Genomic DNA, 12,500 nt, shown 5'->3' with positions numbered 1-12,500 from the left:
AAATGATGAAATAAGAGAAATGATTGGAGTAACATCAGTTAGAAGCAAAATAGAAAAGGCACAACTAAGGTGGCTTGGGCACGTGAAGAGAATGGATGAAGAGAGAATTGCAAAGAAAAGATGGAACTGGAGACCAGAAGATAGCAGATCTAGAGGTAGACCGAAGAAAAGATGGAAAGATGGAGTTGAAGAAATCCTAGAGGCAAATGGATTAGGAAAAATGGAGGATTTGAGGGAAGAAGAAAGCTTTGGGAGGACAATCTGGAGAAGTGTGCTGGCCCGACTGACAGGCTCAAAGCCTACCTAGGAGCAGAAGTAAGAAGTAGTATCCTAACCGAGAGTTGACACCTTGACGTGGTGGATAGGCTTAAGAATTTTGGTGATTACAAAAGCCATGTCGATAGAAGGAAAATCTCTGCAGGGTCACCCATATCGAACAGGTTTTGAAAGAAAGATCAGTCAAAAAGCAACTCGCATACATAGTCGCAGGACCCACTGCTAACTGGCACGTTCCTGATGGCGAACAGGGAAATTCCCCATAGATATATGGGGTACCGTTATAATGACGGCGTGAACACCATTGGGCACCCTATAGATATGTAGGGCTTCACCGAATATAATAAATAAGGTGACACCAAAGAATATCTCACCAGAAAGTAGTTGGCAGGGAGGTGAGATTACTGCCAAAAAAAGCCCTTCATAGCAACCATGAAAAGTACAAACAAAACAAAACCGGGCGTTCATGTTGGATCATCGTCTCCCATAGGTCCAACCGCATTGCCTCATGTGCTTACGGGCAGTGTGCCACCGAATGTGAGTAAGCACTGTCCAAGCAGATCCAAGCCTTGGACATTAAACAGCATGAAGAAAATGAAGATATATACTTAGGTTTAAAAATGAATACCAAAACCAAAGTAATGTTCAACACGAAAGTTCAAAGTAAAGAGATTTTAATTGATGGTCAGAGTCTTGAAGAAGTTGAGGAGTATAATTATTTAGGCCAGGAGGTAAAAGTGACAAAAGATCATGATAATGAAATAAAAAGACGTATTACAATTGATTGGAAAGTGTTTGGTAAGTATAATAAAATCCTGAGAGGCTCTCTACCTTTATGTTTGAAACGTAAAGTTTACAATCAATGCATTCTGCTAGCAATAATCTACGGGTGTGAGACTTAGAAACTGACGAAGGCAATGGAAACAAAGCTAAGGACTGCACAGAGGAGAATGGAGAGATCAATGATGGGAATAACACTGAGAGACCAAAAGAGAGCAAGTTGGGTGAGAGAGCAGACTAGAGTGAAAGATACTGTGGAGGCAGTGAAAGAGAGGAAGTGGAATTGGGCAGGTAAGTTAGTGCGAACGACTGACGAGCGATGGAGCAAGTGTGTTGCTGAGTGACGCCGCGAGATAGGGAGCGTGGAAGAGGGAGACCAGACAGGAGATGGAGAGACGAGATTGAGAAATTTGCAGGAGTGGCGTGGCAGAGGTTGGCGCGGTCGTATGAATCATGGAATGTTATGAAGAAGTCCTTTGTTCAGCAGTGGACTCAGGATGGCTGATTTGATTTGATATATATATATATATATATATATATATATATATATAATATATATATAATATATATATATATACATATAATATATATTATATATATATATATATATTTTTTTTTTTAAGAAGCGATGTACTTACATCTTATTTATGTCGACGAGTCCAAAAGCGACGGGGACGTTGTTCCTCTGCTGGTGGAGTTTGTGCAGGTAAAGGAGAGTCTCAAGCTCGGCCAGCCGCTGGTCGCTCACCCTCTTCGCTCGAGCAGCCCACGAACTGAAGAAGAATTAAGACAAAAAAAAAAAAAAGGAAATGAGTTATTACTAATATTTACCTCTTACCAATTTTACTGTTTTCATGAATTTCTTTTCTTCATCTTATTCTTATCAGTGTCATTGTTGTTTTCACTTGCGAATTGAAATATTAAGCTTATCCCATCAGTTTAAAAATATATCATATACATTTATATATTATTTATGTACTCATTTATATTTCTATTTATTTGTTTATTTGTTTATTCATTTAATTTATACATTTATTTATTATTTATTTCATTTTTGTATTAATTCATCATATTTATATCTTACAAGAACATATGAAGGAGACTGCAAGAGACCACTGAGCAGTTCCATGTCTATGACCACCTGTCATCCCCATACATAAAGTTGTCTAACCTTTTCTTAAAACAACCGATAGTTTCAGCGCTCACTAAATGGTTGCTAAGTCTGTTCCATTCGTAGACCACACTCTGTTGGTAAACCAGTTCCTGTCTATTTCCTTCTTAAGTCTAAAATTGTCCAATTTAGATAAATTATTAATCATTTAAGGAATCTCGCTGGCTGAGCGGGTTACGGCGTCGTTACTTGCGGTGAAGGTCGAGATGAGGACGGTTCGAATCCTGCCACCGGTGAAGTTGAATCAAGGGCATGGTTCATTAAATTCCACGTTACAAAACCCTCTGTGAGGGGCACCGTCCTAGCCTCCCGATAAGGTGGAGTGTGTGACGTTAAAACATATCATCATCATTAATCACTACATAGATTGTGGCATATTTCCCTTGAATATCTGCCAGGTAACGCCCCTTTGTATTAAGCGAATATCGCTTGATATTGAAAAGAATAGAATATGTAGGTTGATGGCATAAATATTATATCAGCCGCGTTACAACTTTAACTCTCCCAAAACCTAATAAAATTGCCTGACGCCAACCAGAATGAAATATATAATGTTACCACAGATTTTAGTGCTTGTATACAGTATATATATATATATATATATATATATATATATATGTATGTATATATATATATATATATATATATATATACATATGCATGTATGTATATATGTACATATATATATACGTATATATATTACATACACATATATGTGTGTATATATATATATATATATATATGTATGTATGTATATACTAAAATACTGGTTAACGCCAAGTGATTGTGGTGTTCAAAATGTCGCAGGAATGTAGTCATTCTCTCCCCAAAAAAAGTCTGGTTATAAAAAGCTAAACGACTAATTGCGCATTTTTAGCGTCTCATAACTGCGCCCTGGCTTTAATAAGGTTGTTAATTTCCCGCCAAAGGCATTAAGGAACCCTTTTTAACTTTCAGGTTTAAAACAAATTGATAAGTTTTTAACTTCCGTTGAAGAAATTTATTTTCTTTGCCACTCTATGAACTCGTAAGGCACTGAATGTCTTTTTTTCGGAATTAAGGGACTTAAGACCGTATAATAATCATGCTGCCGTCACGTGTTGGTCCCTAGCGGAATTCGAACCACCTACAGACGCCGACACTATAGTCCCATCGACCACGGTTTTTTTTTTTTTTTTTTTTTTCATCGCTGTCCTATGCTGATTCTTGGATGCGACGATCGTCCCTTAGGGACGGCCAGTGCCCGCCCGGAGGAGGAGGAACTTACTTGTGTTGGAACCTGGCTGCCGCTGCCGCCGTCGTTGACAGGAGGCCGAAGGACACGAGGACCACCAACACAGCGCGCATCGTCGCACTTGAGACCTGCTGGACGAAAAACTTGTTAGATTTGTCGATGATGTAGACCCTCCTGAACTTCACGTAAAGGAGTTGTCACTCTGGGATATTTTTTCCACCAACCTCCGATTAATCGGCGGTAGCACCCTCCTCCTGCACTCGAGACCTACTGGACAAAATACTTGTTAGATTTGTCGATGAAGTACGACCCTCCCGAGTTACATGTAAAGTGGTTCTCACTCAGGGATATTTTTCCTCCAACCTCCTATTAATGTCTGAGAAGTATGATAGGAGTTACTAGGTTGGATAGAGTGAGAAACGAGGAGGTAAGGAGGAGAGCGGGAGTCGAAAAGGAGATGGGAGATAGGGCTGATGAAAGATTATTGGGATGGTGTGGACACATGGAAAAAATGAGTGATGAAAGATTAGTAAAAAAAAAAGGTGTGGAAGGCAGAGGTGCGAGGAGTGAACTTGAGTGGACGACCGAGGATGAGATGGATGGATGAGGTGAAGGGGGCCCTGAGAAAGAGGGGAGTGTCTGTTGAACAAGGAAGGGAGAAGTTAAGAGATAGGGATGGGTGGAAAGTGACTATAGGTGATACTGATATGAAAAAGAAGGAATGGGGGTCAGGGGGTGCTTATGAGTGAATGATATTTTCACTCAACCTGAAGAGATTTCTCCTTGTCTTCTCTTTTTCTGCATGAGGGTGTGGAGAGAGGGGGGTCGCCGATTAAGTGAAGCGGCCTTGCTGTGGATGTACTGTGTCTTCTTGCATTGCTTCTGACCCAAGATAGTGGGCGGGATACAGGGATGACCCGTCATCCATGAGGAGCTAAAATGAGAGGGGGAATGGAGGATGGACGGGAGTGAATTGAGTGGGAATAGGTACGCGCCTTTGACTTGGCTACCTTCGTTATAAAGGGGAAAAAGTTCTTAGTATATAGATAGACAGACCGCCCACCTCTAGAGCATTTTTACTATGACAAACTATTTTGCTTTCTTATCAAAAAATCCATAGAATGTCATTTGATATGCTGAAGGATTACATGTAGGATTACATATTAGGTGGGATGATGGGGTTCACCAAATCCCGACACACAATACTTGTAAGAGCATAAGAACGGGAGAGGCTGCAAGAGACCATAAGGCCGACACTAGGCAGTTCAATGTCCATGGCCACCTATCATATATATCCATGAATTTATCTAATCTTCTTTATTATGCATTTGTACAGGAACTGTTTCTTCATCCACAAGGAGCTAAGAGAGGAGGTAAACAAATGGATGATGGATGAGAATAGAATGGATGAGTATGGGTGCATGTCATGGATGGCTATCTTCCTTATTACAAAGGATCACAAAAGAAGAGCATGCCGACAGGAGACTTTTTGGTCCATAACTAAGTCGGATGCGGAAAAAATTAATAAATGAATAGGTAGATAAATAATTTTAGTAAATAGACAACGATGAATAATAAACAATGAGATAAGTAATAATTTATGATAAAAACAAGTAAATTATTATAAATAAAAGATAATGAATAAATAAGATAAATGGCAGTCATTACAGCATATTGCTTAGGTGTTTATCTAAATGAATCATGGAACTTTAAACTGTACCACATTGCACTGCCTCTGCAGGAAGTTTATTCCATTCGAGGAAAGGAGTCTTGTTTTGTACTGTAGATAGATAGCTGAGGACCGTGAGGTCCGTGGCGGACCCACACGTCTTAATCAGCCCCCCTTGGAGAGTTTCGATTATTACAATTAGTATTGCATCAGTTTATGCTTAGCAAAGCACCTAGGTATTATTTAGTCTGTGAGGGTTCTCTCGACATTATACTGTCCTGCCAAGAGTTTCAAGCCGCAAATAAGAATTCAGGATACAAGGATACAACCCCAAAAAATATAAGTAAAGAATGATATTACTATATTACTTAGAATTTATAAAACGAAAGCTCAGAGAGTAGGAAGGTACAGGCACCCGCACCAAATAAAAAAGGGAAGATAACTTGGAGAGGAAGGAATGAAACAATAAGGACGACCGCGAAGTATACAAACACTGAAATGTTCCGCAAAATTAAAATGTAACCAATAAATGCGGACATTGTCTTCCGTTTTAAATCCGCCTGACTATCAACTGTGTTTAGAGTTTGGCGATTCTCGTGCCATTGAACTTGACTTTTGAATTTTTAGGACATTTTTGCTGCTGACTAATGTATATTTAGGAGGTAAGCTATCCAATACGATTGAACGTATTGACAGCTTCGCATCGTTATCATGAATGAAAACACAATTGCCGAGGTATCAGGTGTAGTTATATCTCCATGTTGATCCACATCTTTGTACACCCAAAACCCTTACACCTCACGTTCCTATCCCACCTTTCCCTTTTCACACACACGCACACACGCACACGCGTGAACCATATGTTAAATTGTACCGACTTATGTTCCTCTCCTGTATACTATGATAAGGTAAATACACGCACACATACACACACACACTGCTTGTTTAGGGCGGGATCGACGACGACAGTGTTCCGGTGAGGTGAGATGGTTTGATTGAAGTTGGGTGGTGGTGCCGAGGTTTTTGTCGCTGGTGGAAGCTGGGGTAACTATGGAGCCCAAGTTTTGACCCACACATCCTTCCACACTCCGGGCAAGTCAGTTCTGGATCAGGTGGATAACACACACACACACATACACACACATACACACACACACACACACACACACACACACACACACACACACACACACACACACACACACACACACACACATACACTCACACACACACATACACTCACACACACACACACACACACACACACACACACACACACACACACACACACACACACACACACACACACACACACACACCGTATGTAAATTTGTATCCAGGTATGCTCTCTTCGTATGTAGTACATTTGGGCAAATACAATTTGGTAAATATACATACACATTCTCTCTCTCTCTCTCTCTCTCTCTCTCTCTCTCTCTCTCTCTCTCTCTCTCTCTCTCTCTCTCTCTCTCTCTCTCTCTCTCTCTCTCTCTCTCTCTCTCTCTCTCTCTCTCTCTCTCTATCATCCCCTTTTTGTTTCCAACAATAAAAAAAATCTCTTTCATTCCAGATGTCTCAGGTAAATGAACAGAATATTCATTGATTCTGCCAAGCTAATGTGAACATAAACATCAGTTATCATGAAGACGACAATTGAAGAAAAGAGTATCCATACACTTTCTATGGATAACAGGTAAGCTGATAAGATATGTAACTGTATAGTTAGAATACTCGCATCAGAGTGAGAAAATGTAGTTAGACAATGTAAGGTCACTGTTCAGGTGAGTGCGGCTGGGCAGTGCAGTTACGTCGGCAGTGCAATTGTGTGAAATTGCACTGCCGTGTAGGATAGTGTAACTATATAGAAATGTAGCTATTTAGAATGGTACAGTTCTGTGCAACTGTACAGTCATTTGGGAGAATGCAGTTACATAAATGAGTTATGTAGGAGTGTGTAAGATATGAATTTACGTGGAAATAAAGATAGAGAGAGAGAGAGAGAGAGAGAGAGAGAGAGAGAGAGAGAGAAGGTTGTCTGATATCTCACCAAGGGAACAACGCTCAAAATATATAAATGAATAAAGGAAAATAGATAAACGAAAAAAAAAAAAAAAACGTTTAAATATCTAGGGTGAAGAAGCTCCAAAGAGTAGTGGATTCCTCAGCATCCTAAGAAATAAATGAGTAAATAATAAATAGATGAATAAATGAATGAATAAATGAAAATTGAAGTAAAGACGTAATTAAAATAGTTTTAAGAACATCATATTAAAGACATACCCGAAAAAAAAAAATTAACTTCTAGAAAATAATAATATTTATTAAAGAGGTATTATGCAATGGGTAAGGACATGCATAGAACTGACGTTTCCATAAAGTAACGGCAATAGAAATACTAAGAGAAGTATTGCGTGGTAATACTACTTAGTAAAGACATACGTGAAACCAATCTTTAGTGAAGTTATAGGTGATGTTGATATTTAGTTAAAGAATTTATAGTAATACTTTATAGTAAATGTATGCACGTAAACTTTATAGGTAAAAGAACTTATGGTGATACTTACAAGTAAAAGTATGTGTAGAAAAGTTATCAGCCATTATATTTAGTAAAGAAACGTATAGTGTTTCTATTAAGTAGAAGTGTGTCCAGTTGAAAAATTGCTCAAGAGAATCATGTGCAGCAAAGTTATATCCTTAGTAAAATAACCTATGGTGATACCTTTCAGTAAAGGTATATGCAGCAAAGTTATAGTATTTAGTAACATTAACTTATAATGCTACTTTTTAGTAACAGTACGAGTATGTGCAGTAAGGTTACAGGTGATATTAAAAACCCTATAGTAATACTTTTTAGTAGAGGTATGTTCAGTACGGATATAAGTCGTGATATTTAGTACAGGGCCTTATGGTGATACTTTTTAGTAACGGTACGAGTATGTGTAGTAAGGTTATAATAGTGATGTTTTTAGTAAAGGTATGTGCAATTAGATTATAGGTCGTGAAACTTAGTAGGAGACCCTATGGTGATACTTCTTAGTAAAGGTATGTTCAGTAAGGTGACAATAATAAAAGTTCCTATGGTGATACTTCTTAGTAAAGGTATGTGCAGTAAGGTGACGATAATAAAGGTTCCTATGGTTATACTTGTAAGTAAAGGTATTTAGTAGAGGACCCTATGATGATACTTGAGAACCTTATGGTAATATTTTTTAGTAAAGGTATGGGTATTAAGGTTACACGTGACAATAATAAAGATTCCTATGGTGATACTTTTAAGTAAAGGTATTTAGTAGAGGACCATATGATGATACTTGAGAACACTATGGTGATACTTTTTAGTAAAGGTATGGGGATTAAGGTTACGCCTGACGATAATAAAGGTTCCAATGGTGATACTTTTAAGTAAAGATATTTAGTAGAGGACCCTATGATGATATTTGCGAACCCTATGGTGACACTTTTAAGTAAAGGTTTTTAGTAGAAGACCCTATGATGATATTTGAGAACCCTATGGTGACACTTTTAAGTAAAGGTTTTTAGTAGAAGACCCTACGATGATATTTGAGAACCCTATGGTGATACTTTTAAGTAAAGGTATTTAGTAGAGGACCCTATGATGATATTTGAGAACCCTATGGTGATACTTTTAAGTAAAGGTATTTAGTAGAGGACCCTATGATGATATTTGAGATCCCTATGGTGATATTTTTAAGTAAAGGTATTTAGTAGAGGACCCTATGATGATATCTGAGAACCCTATGGTGATACTTTTAAGTAAAGGTATTTATTAGAGGACCCTATGATGATATTTGAGAACCCTATGGTGATACTTTTAAGTAAAGGTATTTATTAGAGGACCCTATGATGATATTTGAGAACCCTATGGTGACACTTTTTAGTAAAGGTATGGGCCAGAGTGCCCCCCGGAGCGACGAAATCGATGAAACCTGAAGGTGTTTACACCTTCAGGTATAAGAGACAGCTCCCGTCACGTACACGCCTTCCAACAAGCGACCAGGGGTCTACAGTACACACACACACACACACACACACACACACACACACACACACACACACACACACACACACACACACACACACACACACACACACACACACACACACACACACACACACACACACACATACTTTTATACAGGCACGCTGTTTATTTTCTCCCTCTGTATGTATACTGTATACTCGACAGTCTAAATGTTTAGTATATACAAGGAATATCATAATAAAAAGGGTAGGAATAATCAAGTAACATACAACTCGGTTCTAATATCCCAGTATCTTACACTTTTTTTTTTTTTTTTTTTTTTTTTTTTTTTTTTTTTTTTTTTTTTTTTTTTTTTTTTTTTTTTTTTTTTTTTTTTTGTATTGAGTAGCGAGGAAATTTGCCCTGGGCTTTTCTCGAATTGCATATGGCACAAAGGCTGTTTTGTCCTTCTGTGGTTAGGGTGGTCCTGCAATGGATCATTATGCCCGAACTTGTGTGTGCGTGTTTATGAATGCCTGTGTGTGTGTGTGTGTGTGTGTGTGTGTGTGTGTGTGTGTGTGTGTGTGTGTGTGTGTGTGTGTGTGTGTGTGTGTCTATGTGTGTGTGTGTGTGTGTGTGTGTGTGCGTGTGTGTGTATGTGTGTGTGTATGTGTGTGCGTGTGTGTGTTAGTATATGTGGATGGGTCATGATCCCTACAGTTAAACATTATAATTCATATGAACTATAATTCACATAATAATAACGACAAATGAAATAACGATACTAACATATCCATCACCTAAACGGTGCCGCCTACATAACATTTTTAACTTGACCACAAAAAAAAAAAAAAAAAAAAAAAGAGCTTGCTGGCCTTTGGCTGCCTTCATTAGGGCCAGGATCTTTGTAAGTTGTCGCTGGCTGATGGCCCTGTCATCTTCAGGGGTCCGTGGCCTCCCCCTAACCCGCGGGGGTGAGGTGGGGATAGGAGGGGGGGGAGGGTTCGACCGTGGAGTCGACCGCCTTTTGCAACCTTCGGACACTTCTTTTTCTCTCTCTCTCTCTCTCTCTCTCTCTCTCTCTCTCTCTCTCTCTCTCTCTCTCTCTCTCTCTCTCTCTCTCTCTCTCTCTCTCTCTCTCTCTCTCTCTCTTTCTCTGTCTGTCATTCGCTCTCACTCTAGCTCTCTAGCTCTATCTCCCTCTCTCTATCACTTTACCTGTCCATCTATCTATCTCTATTTTTCTCTTTCTGTCTCTAACTACACTATTACAAGGAACTCCAGTCTGGGATGAATAAGATTCTCGATTCATTTTTTTTTTTTTCTATCTCCCCCATGTAGTTAAATGCGTTCCCCAACAAACTATTTCTGTTATATATTTTTATATGGTTTTAATCGGCTTTTTTCAGTATCAATATTTCAATTTTTCCATTGCTTTTGTAATTGTTTTAGTGCCCATTTTATAGTTCACTGACGGTCTTTTCTTAATTTCACCCATTTTCAATATTCTATCTTTTATTGTTTATTAATTAATTTGTTTATTTATCTATTTATCTATTTTGTGTTACAATTTGTTTTCCTCTGGCTTCATTCATGTACTCTGTGTGGATCTTTCTAATAGAGCTTTCAACTCTCCTTAATTTTATTCTTTTCATGGTCTCGACATCATCATTAGATAGATTGGTGTGATATTTCATCCTACCCTTTATATCGTTAACGTAGACCTTGAGCATTGCTGGTGCTGATAACAATCCCTGTGGATCCGTTTGAACCCCACACATTCCAATTTCCATATCAATCTCTTGTGAATTACCTTATCAAAAGCTTTCTCCAGATCCAGGTATACGTAGTCCACCCAGCCCTCTCTTTCTTATCGTAAAACTATCTCACTTGAGTAAAAATTCGACAAGTTCGCCACACATGACCATCCTATCGTGGAGCGAGATTGGTTGTCTGTCAATACCTCTCCCTCTTGCAAACATATCATCCATCTCTCTCACACACTTCATTTGCTCGTTTTAGATATATCGTTGTTCAAGGACACAGGTCTGTAATTTAGAAGTTCCTCCTTTTTCCATTCTCTCAACACTTTATCTTCTCGTGAGCATAATAAACTAATGATCCTCCTTTATGAATTGGAACCACATTCGCTTCTTTCCAGTCTCTCAGCACTATATCTTCTCGTGAGCATATTATGAACTAATGATCCTCCTTTATGAATTGGCATCACATTCGCCTTTTTCCAGTCTTTCAGCATTTTGTCTTCTTCTCATGAGCATATTATAAACTAGTGATCCTCCTTCATAAACTGGGACCATATTCACCTCTTTAAAAGTTATTCTGTATTTATACTTCTTCTTATGAGCATATTATGAAGTCTTATCTCTTTTTATGACCATGATATGAACTCACATACCATGAGTATATGTGTCTCTTACCCATCTGTGTTCTTTGCATTCTTTGTGTATCCACTTTGAGATCCCATCAGGCCCCCCTTTCTTCTTTTTCTTCTTCTTCTTCTTCTTTTTCTTCTTCTTCTTTTTCTTCTTCTTTTTCTTATTCTTCTTCGGGTTCTTCTTCGCGTTCTTCTTCTTCGCGTTCTTCTTCTTCGCTTTCCTCTTCTTCGCGCTCTTCTTCTTCACGTTCTTCTTCTTCGCGTTCTTCTTCTTCACGTTTTCTTCTTCGCGTTTTTCTTCTTCTTCTTTTATCTAGCGTTTTCAACAAATACTTTATTTTATTTTGTCTTATTTGTTTATCTATTTATTTATTTCTTTTTCTTTTTACTTTATCTCAGTCTTGGTTCTGACTATTCATTGTCCCTCGTCAAAGTCTCTTTCCTCGGTAGATGCAAACTGAAAACAGAAGTTCATTAAATCAACTTAAGTTTTTTTTAGTCTTCATAGAATATTCCTTATACTTTCGGCTCTTATCCCTTCCTTATGTCTCAATTTATCATTAACAAATCGAATGAACAACGCTGCATCATCCTGGTATTTACCAATTTCATTTGTTCAATTTTTTTTTTCTTATTGTTTTATTATCTTGTCTTTGTTCAAATTTTCCAGTTTTCGCCACGTCCCTGTCCTATCGTGTGTGTGTGTGTATGTGTGTGTATTATACTGATAATATAATACTATTGATAATGTTATTTGGTAATATTCATGATAGTATTAACCACCCTGATATGTTCTATATCTGTATAAGTATCGACCAAGCATTTATATTCTCACAAACTGTGTTATCAATAATTGTATTTACTCAGAGGTAAGTAATTGCTTACTTAGGAAATAGATATACAGAGGACAGAACGTTTTTCATGGAGCGTTTTTCATAGAACGTTTATCTTTGCATTGACGAGATTCATAAATATCAAAATACATTTATCTTT

At 38.0% G+C, this 12,500-nt stretch overlaps 1 protein-coding gene across 2 annotated transcripts in view; it reads right to left on the bottom strand.

Annotated features, from left to right (window-relative positions):
- Positions 1-12,500, bottom strand: part of LOC143024857 (uncharacterized) — a 141,025-nt gene that overhangs the window by 49,115 nt on the left and 79,410 nt on the right. The window contains exons 2-3 of one of the 2 annotated variants that reach the window (XM_076184166.1): positions 3,495-3,592; positions 1,695-1,829 (exon numbers count right to left, since the gene is read on the bottom strand). In XM_076184166.1, the coding sequence (XP_076040281.1) occupies positions 1,695-1,829; positions 3,495-3,592 (233 nt within the window). The remainder of the gene's footprint in view (positions 1-1,694; positions 1,830-3,494; positions 3,593-12,500) is intronic. The other variant, XM_076184167.1, reaches the window with a different exon arrangement.

The sequence above is a fragment of the Oratosquilla oratoria genome, chromosome 4, assembly GCF_046742065.1.
Source record: "Oratosquilla oratoria isolate Oo_2021 chromosome 4, ASM4674206v1, whole genome shotgun sequence".
NCBI lineage: Eukaryota > Metazoa > Arthropoda > Malacostraca > Stomatopoda > Squillidae > Oratosquilla > Oratosquilla oratoria.
Note: the sequence above shows the minus strand (reverse complement) of the source record. Positions and strands in the feature narration are given on the sequence as shown.